The sequence below is a fragment of the Hippopotamus amphibius genome, chromosome 1 (genome assembly GCF_030028045.1).
Source record: "Hippopotamus amphibius kiboko isolate mHipAmp2 chromosome 1, mHipAmp2.hap2, whole genome shotgun sequence".
Lineage (NCBI taxonomy): Eukaryota > Metazoa > Chordata > Mammalia > Artiodactyla > Hippopotamidae > Hippopotamus > Hippopotamus amphibius.
Window position 1 is genome coordinate 147,975,560 of NC_080186.1, and position 19,212 is coordinate 147,994,771.

General features: G+C 39.1%; 3 protein-coding genes across 7 annotated transcripts in view; 1 reads left to right on the forward strand and 2 right to left on the reverse strand.

Annotated features, from left to right (window-relative positions):
• MRPL22 (mitochondrial ribosomal protein L22) overlaps positions 1–3,379 on the reverse strand; it is a 39,339-nt gene extending 35,960 nt beyond the window's left edge. Inside the window, exons 1-2 of one of the 3 annotated variants that reach the window (XM_057730176.1) lie at positions 3,296–3,379; positions 3,172–3,214 (exon numbers count right to left, since the gene is read on the reverse strand). In XM_057730176.1, the coding sequence (XP_057586159.1) occupies positions 3,172–3,214; positions 3,296–3,323 (71 nt within the window). In that variant the 5' untranslated portion in view covers positions 3,324–3,379. The remainder of the gene's footprint in view (positions 1–3,171; positions 3,215–3,295) is intronic. The other 2 variants (XM_057730192.1, XM_057730185.1) reach the window with 2 other exon arrangements.
• A 1,601-nt stretch (positions 3,380–4,980) lies between these two features.
• Positions 4,981–19,212, forward strand: part of GEMIN5 (gem nuclear organelle associated protein 5) — a 42,990-nt gene continuing 28,758 nt past the window's right edge. For all 3 annotated transcript variants that reach the window (XR_009053024.1, XM_057730166.1, XM_057730167.1), the window contains exons 1-8: positions 4,981–5,190; positions 5,967–6,127; positions 6,843–7,024; positions 9,785–9,936; positions 10,149–10,268; positions 11,670–11,802; positions 17,039–17,204; positions 18,060–18,272. Coding sequence is in view for 2 of the 3 variants with exons in the window: in XM_057730166.1 (XP_057586149.1) it covers positions 5,025–5,190; positions 5,967–6,127; positions 6,843–7,024; positions 9,785–9,936; positions 10,149–10,268; positions 11,670–11,802; positions 17,039–17,204; positions 18,060–18,272 (1,293 nt within the window). In the remaining variant the exon portion in view is untranslated. The remainder of the gene's footprint in view (positions 5,191–5,966; positions 6,128–6,842; positions 7,025–9,784; positions 9,937–10,148; positions 10,269–11,669; positions 11,803–17,038; positions 17,205–18,059; positions 18,273–19,212) is intronic.
• Positions 9,943–19,212, reverse strand: part of CNOT8 (CCR4-NOT transcription complex subunit 8) — a 60,033-nt gene continuing 50,763 nt past the window's right edge. The window contains exon 8 of the mRNA XM_057730172.1: positions 9,943–9,973. Coding sequence (XP_057586155.1) covers positions 9,958–9,973 — 16 coding nt within the window. The 3' untranslated portion in view covers positions 9,943–9,957. The remainder of the gene's footprint in view (positions 9,974–19,212) is intronic.

The following is a 19,212-nucleotide window of genomic DNA, read 5'->3' on the forward strand; positions in this document are numbered from 1 at the left end:
TCTAGGACAAAGCTAGATATAATGGGAACTCAGTAATAGTTTATAATGATAATAACACTAATAGCAACTAAGATTTAGGGTGGGATTATTATACGCCATGCTCTGTACAAAACACTTCATAAGCATTATCTCATTTAATCCTGATTAAAAATCTATAAGGAAGGTACTAATATTCCTCTCATATCATAGAAGATAACTGAAGCTTAGAAAGAATAACTTTTCCAAAATTACAGTTACAATGTGGATTCACACTCAACTTATCTCCAAAGCCTATGAACTAAACCAAAATTAATGTTAACAAGTACATCGATCAGGAAATTTACAATTAGATTATCAACCTCCAAATAGCAACAGCTGTACTACAGAAGAAGGACAATGAGAAGGGAGCAGAGAAAGCCTCTTGCCAGTACTGGCTCAACTGCATACCCTAACCTTAAAGAATGCTTTGTTCTGAGGTCAAAGAATGCTCTAAAGATACAGTATAAAGCGTCAAAATTCCAATAACTGGGGGACCTTGGGCAATTTATTTTACTTTGGGGGCTTCAATTTCCTTGTCTGAAAAAAATGGATATAGCAGACCTACACTATGTAGGATGTCATGAGAATGAGATAATGCATATAAAGATTTTAACACAGTATCAGCCACGATGTAAACCGCCATCTGTCTACAATACAGTCCCTGCCCGTATACGTAAATAATTACATAACCAGAAAAGTATGCTCCCAACTTGGGTGGAAGAGCCTAACCATACCCGAAAAGATCAGAAAAGAGTGTTTATAATAAAGGCCATAAATGACAAACCCACAGCAAACATCATTCTCAATGGTGAAAAACTGAAAGCATTCCCTCTAAGATCAGGAACAAAACAAGGATGTCCACTCTCGCCACTATTATTCAACATAGTTTTGGAAGTCCTTGCCACAGCAATCAGAGAAGAAAAAGAAATAAAAGGAATCCAAATTGGAAAAGCAGTAAAACTGTCACTGTTCCCAGATGACATGACACTATATATAGAAAATCCTAAAGATGCCACCAGAAAACTACTTGAGCTCATCAATGAATTTGGTAAAGTTGCAGGACAGAAAATTAATGCACAGAAATCTCTTGCATTTCTATACACTAACAATGAAAGATCAGAAAGAGAAATTAAGGAAACAATCCCATTCACCACTGCAACAAAAAGAATAAAATACCTAGGAATAAACCTAACTAAGGAGGTAAAAGACCAGTACTCAGAAAACTATAAGACACTAATGAAAGAAATCAAAGATGACACAAACAGATGGAGAGATAGACCATGTTCTTGGATTGGAAGAATCAACATTGTGAAAATGACTATACTACCCAAAGCAATCTACAGATTCAATGCAATCCCTATCAAATTACCAATGGCATTTTTTACAGAACTAGAACAAAAAATCCTAAAATTTGTATGGAGACACAAGAGACCCCAAATAGCCAAAGCAATCTTGAGGGAAAAAAATAGAGCTGGAAGAATCAGACTCCCTGACTTCAGACTATACTGCAAAGCTACAGTAATCAAGACAATATGGTACTGGCACAAAAACAGAAATATAGATCAATGGAACAGGATAGAAAGCCCAGAGATAAACTATAGTCAACTAATCTATGACAAAGAAGGCAAGAATATACAATGGAGAAAAGGCACCCTCTTCAAATAAGTGGTACTGGGGAAACTGGACAGCTACAAGTAAAAGAATGAAATGAGAACACTCTCTAACACAATATACAAAAATAAACTCCAAATGGATTAAAGACCTAAATGGAAGGCCAGACACTATAAAACTCCTAGAGGAAAACATAGGCAGAACACTCTTTGACATAAATCACAGAAAGATTTTTTTTGACCCACCCCGTAGAGTAATGGAAATAAAAACAGAAATAAATAAGTGGGATCTAATGAAACTTCAAAGTTTCTGCACAGCAAAGGAAACTATAAGCAAGACAAAAAGACAACCCTCAGAATGGGAGAAAATATTTGCAAACGAATCAACAGACAAAGGATTAATCTCCAAAATATATAAACAGTTCATGCACCTCAATATCAAAAAAAACAAACAACCCAATCAAAAAATGGGCAGAAGACCTAAATAGGCATTTCTCCAAAGAAGACATACAGATGGCTAAGAGGCACCTGAAAAGCTACTCAATGTCACTCATTATTAGACAAATGTAAATCAAAACGACAATGAGGTATCACCTCACACTGGTTAGAATGGGCATCATCAGAAAATCTACAAACAGCAAATGCTGGAGAGGGTGTAGAGAAAAGGGAACTCTCTTGCACTGTTGGCGGGAATGTAAATTGATACAGCCACTATGGACAACAGTATGAAGGTTCCTTGAAAAACTAAAAATAGAACTACCATATGACCCAACAATTCCAATCCTGGGCATACAGCCAGAGAACAAACACCATAATTCAAAAAGACACATGCACCCTAATGTTCATTGCAGCACTATTTACAATAGCCAGGACATGGAAGCAACCTAAATGTCCATCAACAGATGAATGGATAAAGATGTAGTACATATATACAATGGACTATTACTCAGCTGTAAAAAGGTACAAAATTGGAACATTTGTAGAAACATGGGTAGACCCAGAGACTCATAAGGAGTGAAGTGAGTCAGAAACATAAAAATGAACATCGTATATTAACAAATATGAGGAATATAGAAAAATGCTATAAATCAACCAGTTTGCAAGGCAGGAACAGAGACACAAATGTAGAGAACAAACATTATGGACACCAACTGGGGGGGGGAGTGTTGGGGGGCGATGAATTGGGAGATTGGGATTGCCATATATACATTACTAATAAGAAAAAAATATCAAATTGTACACTTTCAATATATGCAGTTTACTGTATGTCAACTGTATCTCAATAAAAGTTCTTAAAGGAAAAAAAAGAAAAGAGTCTTTAGAAAAGACTTACAACGTCCCTTCGGTCACAGATAATCCTGACCCCTGCAGGGCTATGCAATACGGCGGTGAAAAAACGCGGTGAGCAAGCAGAGACTCTGGTTGTCTCGTTCGCTAGCCTGGGAGCCTAAAGCAGAGCCTGGCACTTAGGTTCTCTAAGTAACTGGGACTAAGTAAGACTGAGGCAAGACTCCCGCAATTCCGAGGCTCTTTAAAGACTTACCCCAAAGGCAGCTTCCCCCTCAGATTCTGCATCCATAACGCACCTGCAATATCAATACAAGCCGTCAATTCAGACTCCCACGTCACTCACTTCTTCCACCCCTTAACCACCAAGAAACCCTCACCCAAAGATCCCAGTATTGCTGCCGCCATTTTCTCCCTCCCTCTACGGAAGCCTCCGAGCTCAGAGGCCGTGTGGGCAAAATGCATGCGCAATTCTCCGGATTTTTTTTTTTTTTAACCCTTCTTATCGCGAGACCGAGACGCACCAACACCTACGGTGTTGTCATGGAGACCGTGAACACGCAGCAGGCGCTTAAGGTGTGGTTCGGCCAGCCTTGCTTGGGAATGAATTGCTTAAAAAAGACCAAAGACCAGCGAGTTTCCGAAAATTCGTCGAGATCCAGAAAACCTGAGAAGCCTCAGCTCACAAATGGTCTGAAAGGATTAGGAAAACAGAGACCGTGAACCAAGCCAACTTAACCTGGGAGGGCTTCAGTTTTCTCAAAACAGAAATAAGTATCCCTACAGCACAGGCATTTAAAGATCACTAGAAATTGTGTGAAAGCTCTTTTAAAGAACAAACATACAAACTACTATGTATAAAATAAATAAGCTACAAGGATATATTGTACAGCACAGGAAATAGAGCCAATATTTTATAATAACTTTAAATGGAGTATAATCTTTAAAAATTGTGTATCACTAATGTCATACACCTGAAACTAATATAATACTGTAAATCAACTATACTTCAATAAATAAATAAAAATAAAGAACCAGCAGTTCAAATACAAAATATGATGCTAATCTCCAGGTTGACCGCCAAGAGATGAGTTAACAATCAGCAGACACTTGCTACCACATATGGCCATCAGGCATTTCACTAAATCTCATGTATTGCTCACAGCAATCTAACTAGACTTGGATTATCATCTTCTTTCTTCAACTGAGAAAAAAGATTTATAAGTTAAAGTCTCTCAGATAATAACTAGCAAAAACAGTGGTCAATCTAGGGTTGGGTGCCTCCAAAGTTAGTACTCCTATCCACATCCGAATAAGTAAATATACGTATTTGACCTCTTTTTATTAACATAGCTCAGGTTTCGTTTGCTATATATGCAAGAGTTCCAGATACCCAATGCAAACAAGCAAGACGCAGTAGAAGAGTGTAAGCGCAGAAACAGAATTTTAGGACGTAGGGAGGAAACTTTGGTCCTTTTTCCTCTACAGCACTTAACACATACAGTTCCGTCACTGAACTGTCACTTAATCAGATCAGGAGAGTCACTCTCTATTCGGCTTCTCCTTGAGTATCAAAAATCAGAGCCAGATTTCCACCCAGTTGCAGAAACCCTTGTTTTTGATTTCTGATTCGAACTTTTATCTTTTTCGTTAATTGACTTTCGTAGATACCTTTAAAGCATCTCCAGAGCTAGCAAGGCGCCCTGGCACATAGCTTTAAAAAAATATCTAATGGGATAGTGGTTGAACAGGACCAGAAAATAAACCAGCAGTGCGGGGAGGTGACTCCAACAGTCTAACCTCTTAATTAACCTTCTTTGCAGTAGGAGGATAGAATGCCTAACCCCTGGGCTGGGCTACAGCAGCACCAGACCCTCCAGCCAAAGGCGGGGTTGATAGGCCGAGAGCAGCCCACCGGGCCCCTCCCTTCCCAGTCCTGAGGCGACAAGAGCGGAGCGCGTGCTGAGGCCTGGACCTCCGCGCACGCCGTAGCGGCGGGCCCGAGTAGGCGGGGCTCCTAATCAACCCCGCCCCCTTCCCGGCTCCAGCGTGGGGCTACGAACGGTCTAACCTAGTGCCTGCTTCCCTCATTCCTGGTTGCGCGTGATCATGGGACAGGAACCGCGCACGCTGCCGCCCTCCCCTAACTGGTACTGCTCCCGCTGCAGCGATGCCGTGCCCGGGGGCCTCTTCGGCTTCGCGGCACGGACCTCCGTCTTCCTTGTCCGCGTGGGCCCGGGCGCGGAAGCGATCCCAGGGACGCCCCCATTTCGAGGTAATGCCCCATCTCTTGGCCCCAGCCTTCCTGCACTAATTGCGTTTTCCCGGGGGCCGGGTGGGCGTATCCAGCCACCCCCTTCTCTATAGATGGGTAAATTGAGGTTCTGGCAGGGAGAAGGGTCTGATCACAGTCATCTAAACTGAGTCCTGTCCCGGTCTGCAAGGTTGAGCTGTACACCATGCTGTGGCTGAGCGGTCCCGCCTCCTGGCGCTCTCACGTGGATTCGTTGGCTTACTGAAAAGTTATCCGTGTGTCTTTCCAGGCATTTCTAACACCTAGGCCTTCCTCCCCAGTCTAGTGCGTGCGGGCCCCCTAGAAGCCTTCCTGGGGTTGGGTGCTGCCTACAGCTCTAGGTCCTAAGCGAGATCCTGCAAATATATGATACTCATTTCTGTAAGGTGAATGATTGAGCCGGATGCTTTCAGTCCCCAAACTAGGTTTTGATATGGGATGCCTGATATTTATTCTTTTCCAAATGACTTCAGGCCAGATCTAAATAGGAATCCCTTTACCTCCTCAGCCTAAGAACTAGGCACATCAAGGTATATAAACGGCATTTACGGTTGAGAAGACTGAGGCCCAAGAAGATAAGACTTGTCTGAAGTCAGATGGCAAAGCCAATACTAGCACTTGGGGTTTCTGGTTGTGAGTCCCTGGATATTTTTGTTATTCCATGGGATAAGTGAGGCCCCAATCACCGTCTAATAACAGTAAGATTCTGCCAGGAATCCTAGGTAGCATTGTAACCTGGAGTCTGGTTTTGCTTGAAGTCATAGGGGAGTTGGTGGGACACACCGAAAGGGTGTCTGGCTTCACGTTTTGTCATCACCCGGATCAATACAACCTCTGCGCCACCAGCTCCGATGATGGGACTGTGAAAATCTGGGATGTAGAGACAAAAACAGTTGTGACAGAACATGCGCTCCATCAGGTACCATGGTACTGGTTTCTCAGACCGTTATTATTTATTTGTGCCAGAGTACTCTTGCTTCAAGTATAGTTTTGCTAGCTCATCTGTGCAAGGTAATTTTTATAATTGTGTTCATTCATTAGATTAGAAGCTCTATATTGTAAAGTACCTCAAAACTTTTTTGGAAGAAGATGCATGTTAAATCAAAGATCAGCAAACTGCACTGCTGCCTGCTTTTGCAAATTCTTTTATTGGAATACAATCACAGTCATTCATTGAAGTACTGTCTACAATTTTAAATATTGGCTGCTTGCGCACTACAATGGCAGTGTTGAGTAGTTACAACAGAGACAATATGGCCTACACAATCTGAAATATTTACTCTCTGGCTCTTTACGTGAAAAAGACTCCTGATAGAAACTGTAAGTGAATGAAACTTGTTTCCCAGCTAGACGGTTAATTGATATACCTGCCTAGAGAATGTAGGAAAGGACTCAGTTAATCTTAGTAAGAACTTTGCATTAATCTATCAAAGGAAAAAAATTTTTAAATGGTGCTTGATCCCCAGTAGCCTAAATTCTGCTATCATTTGGTTATATAATGAAGTCTTATACAAGTGGTCCTAGCACTATTTATTAAGTACCTATAATGTGCCTAGAATTATACAGGTTAAAAACTAAATAAAAAGTCAGCATTGACAAATGAGAAGCAAATATATTTCTGTTTTGTTTTAAAGCATACAATATCAGCATTGCATTGGTCTCCTCGAGTAAAGGATTTACTAGTATCTGGAGATGAAAAAGGAGTAGTTTTCTGTTACTGGCTTAACAGAAATGACAGCCAGCACCTCTTTATAGAACCCAGGACAATTTTCTGTCTTACTTGCTCACCTCATCATGAAGATTTAGTAGCCATTGGGTAAGTACTGTGCCATCTTCATTGATGATTTATTTTTGCTTATGATCTTATTTTGCATTTTCTTTACCTTCTCCTGTCCCTTTATTCCTCAAAGGAAACCATTTACAGGTATTAACCCCTCTCCCTGCACCCCTAGTATCATTTATTCCTGTGACCTCTGGGTCCTCACTCTCCCACTCTATTTTTGTTTCCTTGGTTTCCATGATACTGTATTTTGCTCATTCTTCCTTCATATCTGATTCCTTCAGTCAACCTCCAAATGTCAGAAATATCTTCTTTCACCTTTTTTCCCACCATACTTACCCTTGGTTGTAACATTTACTTCCAAAGTGTCAAATAGCTCAGCTCTGTCTCTGGTTCTCAGCTCTCCCACTCAGTTGGGAAAGTGATCTGGCAATGGAATCTGTCTCCTCAGTGATCACCAAGGTTGTTCCACATCATCCCCTCTCCTTAACCAGTCCATTTACTTCTCTCCCAAAGGTGTCCATTCTCTCTAGTTTGAAGACTAGACATAAGCACAAGAATGTAGGAGGAGAAAGTTCAACTGGAGTGGATTCAAGAGACTGAGAGATGAGGTTGATACACACAGAAACAACTTTTCCACAAAGTTTGTTGTGACAGTGTGCATACAGACATGAAACCAGAGGAGATATATGGGGGTCAAGGGAATATTAAATGGAAGATAACAAAGGCATGTTTTTATGATGGAAATGAGGAAGAAGAGGGGAAGCCTCTTGCAAGGGTGAACAGTGAAGAATACAGGAGTGACAATGAGAAGAGGGAATAGGATCCAGGTCACAAGTAGCAAGAACAGCTGAGAATGTGGAAATAGGTACAAGTAGGTTCATAGATCTTGTTGGAAGAGGAGGGTGTTTCATTCTGATAGCTTCTGATTTTCTTAGTAAGGCAGAAAGAGGTGGAGAAGAAGTCAAAGAGGTCGAGTCAAGTTCAGGGTGGGGAAGGAGCTGGATGCAGGAAGAGGGTATGAAAAGTCATCTCAGAGAAAAGGAAAATGAACTTACTGAGAGATTGCAGGTCCTGTGGTCCCAGTTGAGTGCCAAGCCAACGATCATGGTCATGAATTTTAAGTAAATTACTCAAATTGACTGAGAAAGGAGATGGTTAGATTCAATAAGTTTGGGGGTTTGTGGAGTAAATATCCCTGAGAGAAAGGGGAACAAACAAAGGAGAAAAGGGTGTTTTCTAAGGGGTGGTTATAATGATGTATCATGAAATCTGCACTGCACAGGGGGAAAGGACAGGAAGACAGGTGTGGGTGAGTAACAGTGAAAATGAAAGGGATCTGTGATCAGAGGTCTCCATGAAATGGGAGCATTGTCTTGGTGCGGGTTCAAGAGAGGGGGCAGAAAGGGTGGTAGGCAGCCGTCAGAGAAGGGGGAATCAAACTTCACAAGAAGAGAAGGTCTTTCAGGTAGAAGACAATCAAACAGGACTGAACCAGAATGATTTGTTTTTAGAGGTTCTTCAAAACAGTGATTAGTCCCTGAAGTCTTAATTGAAATTGCAAAACAGGTTGATCACATGACTATTACGTTATCTATAACTTGATGGTTTTCAAAGTCTATGTCTTCAAAGATTTGATATAGTCTATGATTTCATCTTTTTAAATAAAGCTGTAATGGGGAAAATTTTTTTAATAAAAGGAGAAAAATAAATAAAGCTATAATGGTATTTTTCCCTGTAGGATTGTCTAGTGTGTAGAAAATGTAAATAGGTATGCCCACTTTGGAGAGTAATTTTGCACTTTCTAGTAAAGCAAAGATGTACATATCCTATTAATAGGCATCAAACCTGAAACTGTCTTAAGTGTGTATAAGATTATAAATAGCATTTTTGTTTGTAATAGTTAAAAAAATGGAAGCCTTTCAAAAGGAAAATGAGTAACTAAACTTGCGATATATTCAGTCGAATATTGTACAACAGTATAAATGACTGACCAGGAACTAGTTACATGTGTCAACATGAATGACTCACAAAAACAATGAGTGAAAAAGCAAGCTAAAAAAAACAGACATGTTACCATTTATATGAAGTTTTTAAATGTACAAAGTAATTCTGTATCTTATTTAGGAATATATACAAAGAAAGGCTAGGACAGATGTAACACAAAATTCAGGAATAGCAGTTTACCTCTGGGGAGGAGAGTGAGAGAGGTTTGATTGGGGTGGGATATACAGAGGACTTCAACTGTATTGGTAATATTTTTTTTCTTAAGCTAGAGCGTAGATATTTTTTTATTGTGCCTGAAATATTTCATCATTTTTTAAAAAAAAACTATTAGAATTTCTCAGTTTCTAATGAATTAAAAAAATGACAGCCTTGGAATATCCAGATCTAGAAGTTAGAATTCTGTAGCTTTTGTTAGAAAAGTAAGATCACTTGTAAAAGTAAGGAGGTATTTTTAGTGTATTAGGACAAATTCATTTCCAATTAGGGGAATAGCTGGGCCCCTTTCAGAACTGTTCTGTAAATTCCCCTTGAGCACAAGCATACTCCACTGTTTGAGCTTCATGCCAGGTGATGTGTATAGTATAACTTAGTGCCAGGAGTTTGATCATGGGGGAAAGCTTTTTTGAAATCCAGAAAAAGGACAGAATGAGATTATTTCTTGCTCTCTTCCCTTCCCCCCACCCCAAATGCACTTAACTTTTAGAAATACACAACTCCTAAGCCAAAATATTTCCTAGAAAGACCATCTGTCTTCATTTTTCAGTAATATTTTTAACTCTTGTTTTTCAGCTACAAGGATGGCATAGTGGTTATAACTGACATCAGCAAGAAAGGAGAAGTTATACACAGGTTTCGAGGCCACGATGATGAGATCCACTCCATAGCCTGGTGCCCCCTACCTGGTGAAGACTGTTTATCCATAAGTCAAGAGGAAAACTCAGGTAGAGGTGATTTAAGAGGGTTCAGTACTCTTTAAACCTAAAGAACAAAGTGGGTAGAATAGTATCATTTGAATTATATTTAAAACTAGATTTTACAGATTGAACCTATGAAACGATAGTAACTAAGTTTCAGGAACCCTTGCAAACTAATTTTTCTTTGATAAGTGCATGTTTAATGCAAACTAAAAACAAAATTACCATCTCTATCCTAGAAGAACCTGAAATTCCCAATGGGAAACTTATAGCACAAACTCCAGTATCAAAAGGCTGCTACTTAGCCACTGGAAGCAAAGATCAGACCATTCGGATCTGGAGCTGCTCCAGAGGCCGAGGTAAGACTAACATTTGACATTTCCTTTGTGATATAACCTATATCAATCAAGTAGAAGTAGAAGCTTGTTTCTTGTTATCCCAAGTGTGTGTTATCTGTCAGAAAGCAGTTCTTTACTTTTCTACCCAGAAAGTTTTAGCCTGGGCTGGAACTCTGCACGCTAAACACATGGCTGTGATGTTGGAGATGAAGGTTTCTAATGCATTCACAGAAAGATCACTGTTTGGCATGGAGGGCAAGATGTTTGTTATGAGAATGGGAGTATTCGAACTTGGCAAAGCCCGGATCAAAGGAATGGAAAAGATCTCTAGAATTAGAGCTTTTAATACACAAATGCAGAGTAAATAATATATACCTAATATAGGTACACATTTAAACTTAAATGCTCACTTTACCCAAATTACAGAGACTCTCAGTCATATAGCTTTCCCAAGCTTCTCTTTGAATGGAACTTTTACCTTAAGTTTATATTGAATACATTTAGAGGAACTCCAGGCAGAATGAATTCTACCTTTAAAGTAAAAATCTAGCCTTTCTCTTTATGGCAGTCTTCTTTTCTCCAATTTATGTAAAACCATGGAATTTTTTTCACCTTTGTCCAAATGCATTAGTGTATATAAAGCAAGTAACACAGTGCTTGGCACATAGTTAGGGTTCAGTCAGTGGTAACTAGTAATATAATTTTGGAAAGCAGAATTTTTGAAGTTTTGTGGATTGCTTTTGGACACACTTTGGCTGATACTCCCTAGTGGGGACAACATTCGGTTAGGACTCTCTCCAGAAGGGTAACCTCTAAACTTACAGATGTCTAATACAATGATATTCAGTTCTGGTCATGCAGCAGAATCAGCTGGAGGTGCCTGGACCCCACCTCAAATCTGCTGAATCAAAATCTCTAGAGGTGGAGCCCTGGCATATATATTTTTAGAAGCACCACTGGTAGTTCTCATACCCAGTAGGGACTAAGAACACCTGATCATGTCGGGGGTGGAGAACTGCCCTGCCGCAACTGCCAAATTTCTCCCCTTTGTTGAATTTCTTGCCAGCTAGAAGATGGTATCCTACTCTCTGTCCTTCCTACCCTCTGTCCTTCCAACTTTGAAGAATTTTGGGTTGTGTTACTACCTGGGTTCTCAATCCCAGTTGGAACCTCATTCTCCCAGACACATCATATTCTTAATGTTTAAGTTGCCAAGACAGCCTGTAAGATCTCGTTTGACTTAAATTAACTAGACTAGTATTAACCACTGTATGCGTAAATTTCCATGAGAAAATGAGGTCTGAATTCTAAGTAACCAAACTAACAAACTTTTAAACCACGAACTGTACTGTGAACTGCTGGTGGCTTCATGCTTGTACTTTCATTGTCTTGACTGTCCATGATCCTTCTTTTAATCTGCAGGGGTGATGATTCTGAAGTTGCCCTTTCTGAAGAGAAGAGGAGGGGGTATAGACCCAACTGTTAAAGAGCGCCTCTGGTTGACACTCCACTGGCCCAGGGATCAGCCAACACAGCTGATATCCAGCTGTTTTGGGTGAGTCTTGTTTTGGTCATGCTCACTGATATATTTTGTTTTCCTCTCTAAGCCTCAGGAATTCCTAGGCTTCTCTTTCTAGACACAGAAAATATAGAAAGCAGTGGCTAAGGTTTATATTATAATGTGCCATTTTAATGGAAAAATCGTGGAACTGTAATACCTGTGCTGTCTCATAAGAGTTGTGAAAAGATCAAATAAGTACAACCTGGTGGTTAAGTGTGGACTCTGAAGTCAAGCAGAACTGAATTTCACAATCAGACTGTTACTTACCCACTGTTCATAGGCAAGACCCTTCATTTTTTTTTTTTTAATTTTTTTTGGGGGGTACACCAAGTTCAATCATCTGTTTTTATACACATATCCCCGTATTCCCTCCCTCCCTCAACTCCCCCCCACCCTCCCTCGAGTACCCCCCACCCTCCCCGTCCCAGTCCTCTAAGGCATCTTCCATCCTCGAGTTGGACTCCCTTTGTTATACAACAACTTCCCACTGGCTATCTATTTTACAGTTGGTACTGTATATATGTCTGTGCTACTCTCTCGCTTCGTCTCAGCTTCCCCTTCACCCCCGCCCCCCCCCCCCCAAACTTCGAGTTCTCCAGTCCATTCTCTGCATCTGCATCCTTGTTCTTGTCACTGAGTTCATCAGTACCATTTTTAGATTCCGTATATGTGAGTTAGCATACAATATTTGTCTTTCTCTTTCTGACTTACTTCACTCTGTATGACAGACTCTAGGTCTATCCACCTCATGACATATAGCTCCATCTCATCCCTTTTTATAGCTGAGTAATATTCCATTGTATTTATATGCCACATCTTCTTTATCCATTCATTTGTTGATGGGCATTTTGGTTGCTTCCATGTCCTGGCTATTGTAAATAATGCTGCAATAAACATTATGGTACATGTTTCTTTTGGGATTATGGTTTTCTTTGGGTATATGCCCAGGAGTGGGATTACTGGATCATATGGTAGTTCTATTTGTAGTTTTTTAAGGAACCTCCAAATTGTTTTCCATAGTGGCTGTACCAACTTACATTCCCACCAACAGTGCAGGAGAGTTCCCCTTTCTCCACACCCTCTCCAACATTTGCTGTTTCCAGATTTTGTGATGATGGCCATTCTGATTGGTGTGAGGTGATCCCTCATTGTGGCTTTGACTTGCATTTCTCTGATGATTAGTGATGTTGAGCATCTTTTCATGTGTTTGTTGGCCATCTGTATGTCTTCTTTGGAGAAATGTCTGTTTAGGTCTTCCGCCCATTTGTGGATAGGATTATTTGCTTTTTTGGTATTAAGCTGCATGAGCTGCTTGTATATTTTGGAGGTTAATCCTTTGTCCGTTGTTTCATAGGCAACTATTTTTTCCCATTCTGAGGGTTGCCTTCTAGTCTTGTTTATGGTTTCTTTTGCTGTGCAAAAGCTTTTAAGTTTCATGAGGTCCCATTTGTTTATTCTTGATTTTATTTCCATGATTCTAGGAGGTGGGTCAAAAAGGATCTTGCTTTGATGGATGTTATAGAGTGTTCTGCCTATGTTTTCCTCTAGGAGTTTTATAGTGTCTGGCCTTACATGTAGGTCTTTAATCCATTTGGAGTTTATTTTTGTGTATGGTGTTAGGAAGTGTTCTAATTTCATTCTTTTACATGTTGCTGTCCAGTTTTCTTAGCACCACCACCATTGAAGAGGCTGTCTTTTGTCCATTGTATATTCTTGCCTCCTTTGTCAAAGATAAGGTGCCCATATGTGTTTGGGCTTACTTCTGAGTTCTCTATTCTGTTCCATTGATCTTCCTTTCTATTTTTGTGCCAGTACCATACTGTCTTGATCACTATGGCCTTGTAGTATAGTTTGAAGTCAGGAAGCCTGATTCCCCCAACTCCATTTTTCCTTGTCAAGATTGCTTTGGCTATTCGGGGTCTTTTGCGTTTCCATACAAATCGTAAGATTTCTTGCTCTAGTTCTGTGAAAAATGCCATTGGTAATTTGATCAGGATTGCATTGAATCTGTAAAATGTTTTGGGTAGTACAGTCATTTTCATGATGTTGATTCTTCCAATCCAGGAACATGGTATGTCCCTCCATCTGTTTGTGTCGTCTTTGATTTCTTTCATCAATGTCTTAAAGTTTTCTGCATACAGATCTTTTGCCTCCTTAGGCAGGTTTATTCCTAGGTATTTTATTCTTTTGGGTTGCAATGGTGAATGGGAGAGTTTCCTTAATTTCTCTTTCTGCTCTTCCGTTGTTAGTGTATAGGAATGCAAGAGATTTCTGTGCATTAATTTTGTATCCTGCTACTTTACTAAACTCATCAATTAGTGCTAACAGTTTTTTGGTAGAGTCTTTAGGGTTTTCTATATATAATATCATGTCATCTGCAAAGAATGACAATTTTACTTCTTCTTTTCCAATTTGGATTCCTTTTATTTCTTTTTCTTCTCTGACTGCTGTGGCTAAAACTTCCAAAACTATGTTGAATAGTAATGGTGAGAGTGGACACCCTTGTCTTGTTCCTGTTCTTAGAGGGAATTCTTTCAGTTTTTCCCCATTTAGAATGATGTTGGCTTTTGGTTTCTCATATATGGCTTTTATGATGTTGAGGTAATTTCCTTCTATGCCCATTTTCTGGAGAGCTTTTATCATAAATGGATATTGAACTTTGTCAAAAGCTTTTTCTGCATCTATTGAAATGATCATATGGTTTTTATCCTTCAAGTTGTTGATATGATGTATCACGTTGATTGATTTGCGTATATTGAAGAATCCTTGCATCCCAGGGATAAACCCCACTTGATCATGGTGGATGATTTTTTTAATGTGCTGTTGCAGTCTGTTAGCTAGTATTTTGTTGAGAATTTTTGCATCTATATTCATCAGTGATATTGGCCTGTAATGTTCTTTTTTTGTGACATCTTTGCCTGGTTTTGGTATCAGGGTGATGGTGGCCTCGTAGAATGAGTTTGGGAGTGCTCCACCTTCTGCAATATTTTGGAAGAGTTTGAAGGATAGGTGTTAGCTCTTCTCTAAATGTTTGATTGAATTCGCCTGTGAATCCATCTGGTCCTGGGCTTTTGTGTGTTGGGAGATTTTTGTTTTTGTTTTTTTTTTTTTTTTTGGGCACACGGGCTTAGTTGCTCCGCGGCATGTGGGATCTTCCTGGAGCTGGGATCGAACCCGTGACCTCTGCATTGGCAGGCGGATTCTTAACCACTGCGCCACCTAGGAAGCCCTGTTGGGAGATTTTTAATCACTGCCTCAATTTCCGTACTTGTGATTGGTCTGTTCATAGTTTCTATATCTTCCTGGTTCAGTCTTGGAAGATTGTATTTTTCTAAGAATGTATCCATTTCTTCCAGGTTATCCAATTGATTGGCATATAGTTGCTTGTAGTAGTCTCTCATAATCTTTTGTATTTCTGAGGTGTCCGTTGTTACTTCTCCTTTTTCATTTCTAATTCTGTTGATTTGCATCTTCTCCCTTTTTTTCTTGATGAGTCTGGCTAATGGTTTATCAATTTTGTTAATCTTCTCAAAGAACCAGCTTTTAGTTTTATTAATTTTTGCTATGGCTTCCTTCCTTTCTTTTTCATTTATTTCTGCTCTGATCTTTATGATTTCTTTCCTTCTGCTCACTTTGGGGTTTCTTTGTTCTTCTTTTTCTAATTGTTTTAGGCATAAGGTTAGGTTGTTTATTTGATAATTTTCTTGTTTCTTAAGGTAGGACTGTATTGCTATAAACTTCCCTCTTAGAACTGCTTTTGCTGCGTCCCATAGGTTTTGAGTTGTTGTGTTTTCATTGTCATTTGTTTCTAGATATTTTTTGATTTCCTCTTTGATTTCTTTAGTGATTTCTTGGTTGTTTAAGAGTGAATTGTTTAGCCTCCATGTGTTTGTCTTTTTTGCAGTTTTTTTCCTGTAATTGATATCTAGTCTCATGGCGTTGTGGTCTGAGAAGATGCTTGATATGATTTCAGTTTTCTTGAATTTGCCGAGGTTTGATTTGTGACCCAAGATGTGATCTATCCTGGAAAATGTTCCGTGTGCACTTGAGAACAAGGTGTATTCTGTCGTTTTTGATTGGAATGGCCTCTAAATATCAATGAAGTCGAGATGGTCTAATGTGTCATTTAAAGCTTGTGTGTCTTTATTTATTTTCTGTTTGGATGATCTGTCCATTGATGTAAGTGGGGTGTTCAAGTCTCCCGCTATTATTGTGTTACTGTCGATGTCCCCTTTTATAGCTGTTAGCATTTGCCTTATGTATTGAGGTGCTCCTATGTTGGGGGCATAGATATTTACCATTGTGATATGTTCTTCTTGAATGGATCCCTTGATCATTATGTAGTGTCCTTCCTTGTCTCTTGTAATAGTCTTTACTTTCAAGTCTAATTTGTCTGATATGAGTATTGCTACTCCAGCTTTCTTTTGGCTTCCATTTGCATGGAATATCTTTTTCCATCCCTTTACTTTCAGTCTATGACCCTTCATTTTTTTGAGCTTCAGTGACTTCATATGAAAAAAGGGGAGATCATAGTGTTTCCTTTCTCTTAGGATGATTATGGCCATTCATTAAGCAAACTTTATTGAGCACTTGCTTCTAGTTGCTTGAGATAAGTAAATTTAACAGACAAGGTCCCTGCTTTTAAATGAGGTAATACAGGTAAAGCATATAGAAATCCCCCAAAGTGTTAGTCACATCCCAACTACCCCCACTGCTCCAAAAGAAGACATATCTTAAAGCCTTTGTGGCTATGCAAATTATGGTGGCATTTTGTAATTAAAGCTGTTAGAAAAATCTGTTCAAAAGGTAGTCCAGTACATTTGCATGGTTCAAAAAGAATGAAAGGATATAATAAAGCTCTCTTTTTAAAAAAAAAAAAATATATATATATATATTTTGGTGACAGCACACGGCTTGCACGATCGCAGTTCCCCAATCAGGGATTGAACCTGGGCCACCGCAGTGAAAGCACCAAGTCCTAACCATTACCCTACCACGGAACTCCAAAGCTCCCTTTCTATATCTGTCTTCTCTACTTGGTTTCCCTCCCCATAGGCAATGACTTTTTTTGTTTTTGTGTGTGTTTTTCCAGAGATATTTTGTGCCTGTTTCAGAATATGTAATTTTTATCTCCTTAAAGGAACAATGAACAGAAATTATTTTGCACTGGCCTGAAATCACTTGTTTTCAGATTGCTTATGAAAGAGAACTACTTATTTTTCCTTCACAGAGGCGAACTGCTGCTATGGGATCTCACTCAGTCTTGGAGACGGAAATATACCCTCTTTAGCGCATCATCAGAAGGGCAAAATCATTCAAGAATTGTGTTTAATTTATGTCCTCTACAAACCAACGATGACAAACAGCTGCTGCTTTCCACATCAATGGATAGAGATGTAAGAACAGCTTATTTTGCATTCACTGTACAGCAGTGATTTATGACTTGGATGGGATTAGAGGGCTTTTTCAAACCATCCATCAGTTCTCACAACTCACCTTGTCCCCAGGTTCCAATTTCAGAGTTATGGTTACAGATCGGCATTAAATACATTAGCAGCAGAGAAGTGGGGCAAGGTGAGGAACCACCAAGATGCCTTTTTGCTAAAGCAGATACAACAAGGAAGAGTAGATGTGTCCATGGAAGGATGTCTGAGATCATCAAGGTTTAGCTTCAAAATATCCTTGTCTATAGTTTAGATAGCAGAATCATCTGCTCTTGGCAGTCTCTGTTAAGAGAGAATTGACTTTATTTAAGAGACCTTACTGTTTTACAATAAGCTAGGCTTTTTGATAGACTTTATTTTTCTTCCAAGTCACTGTTAAAAAAGTGACGGTTAAAAACAGCACTCCTCTTCCACTAGGTATGATAACATATTTTGCTTCTTGAGATTACAATTCTGATTCTCCCACTGTCCTGCAGCCATCTTCATCCTTTTTTTTTTTTTTTTTTTTTGAGTTTGCCAAATGAGAAGATTACCAATGCTATAATACAGTAATACAATAGAGTGGAAAGGCCACTGAAGTCCGGGCAATAGGAAGCCTGGGTTCTAGTTTATTGTGTGCTTTCAATTCACTTGGCATCTTTGGGGATAAATGTATTCTAAGATCCCTTTTTTTTTTCTCATTCCTACTGGAATAGTTAAGTTACATTATCTTGATGTACTCTTTAAGCCCATCCTATTTGAAGTGTTGATTGTTTTTCCTGTTTCTCTGATCTTCTTTATAAAGACCCTAACCCTTAATCTTTTCAGGTAAAATGTTGGGACATGGCCACGCTGGAGTGCTGCTGGACCCTGCCTTCTCTTGGTGGGTTTGCCTACAGTCTGGCTTTCTCTCCTGTGGACACAGGCTGTTTGGCGATAGGCGTTGGTGATGGCATGATCCGCGTATGGAATACACTCTCCATAAAGAACAACTATGATGTGAAAAATTTTTGGCAGGGTGTCAAGTCCAAGGTTACAGCGGTAAGGATGCTTTCTTTGAGCTTGCCATGAATTTTTTTCAAATAACTAATTCTCTTTTAGAGAATACCTATTCACATAAATGAACTCTGTTGGGAATTCAAACTTCTTCAAGGGTATTTTCGATGCAATTTGAAACTGCAAAAGCAGGACTCTCTCTAACCAAACCCATTACATACCTCCTAATTCAGAAATTTGGCTTTGTTTGTAAAATTAAGGTTTTGTTCAAGTCACCCTATTTTCTAAAAGTAAGAAATTAGAAATAACCTGGATGTGCATTCATAGGAGATATATTGTTATAACCACATGGGGAACGATATATTAAACTGTTAAAAGTGATAATGTAGATCTTTCTTTGATGTAGGAAAATGTTAATGATTCATGAAAAATGCAAATTATAAAACATGCAATGCAGATTACAAAACAATATGTATAATTTTTTTGTTTTTCTTCACAGTGATATCTCTGTTGTGGCTATTTAGTCTAAAAGCAATAAATATTTGTGTTTTAAAAAGAAAACTACAGTACAGAAGCAAAAAATGTTTCCTACCCCACCCTTGACTCCATTCTCCCACTTCCCTCATCCAGAGAACCACTGGTGACAGTTTGTATCTTTCTAAGCGTTGTTAATGATTAATAGAATCATATTTTCTAAATTGTTCTGGAATCTTTTATTCCCCACTCAACAATGTATCATGCACATCATTTAAATATTTGAACCTATTCTTGTTTTTTCAATTATATATAAAGTTTATTCACAAAAAATGTCTAGAAAGATACAGAATTGGCAATGGCATGTTTTGGATGGTGAGATTACAGGTGACTTTTACTTTGTTTTAGTACTTCTTTGTTTCTCTCTTTTAAATAATGAGACTTTGGCACTTTTAAAATTAGAAGACACAAAGAGCAAGAAAGTTTTCCAGCTGAAGCTTAAAGGAAAACC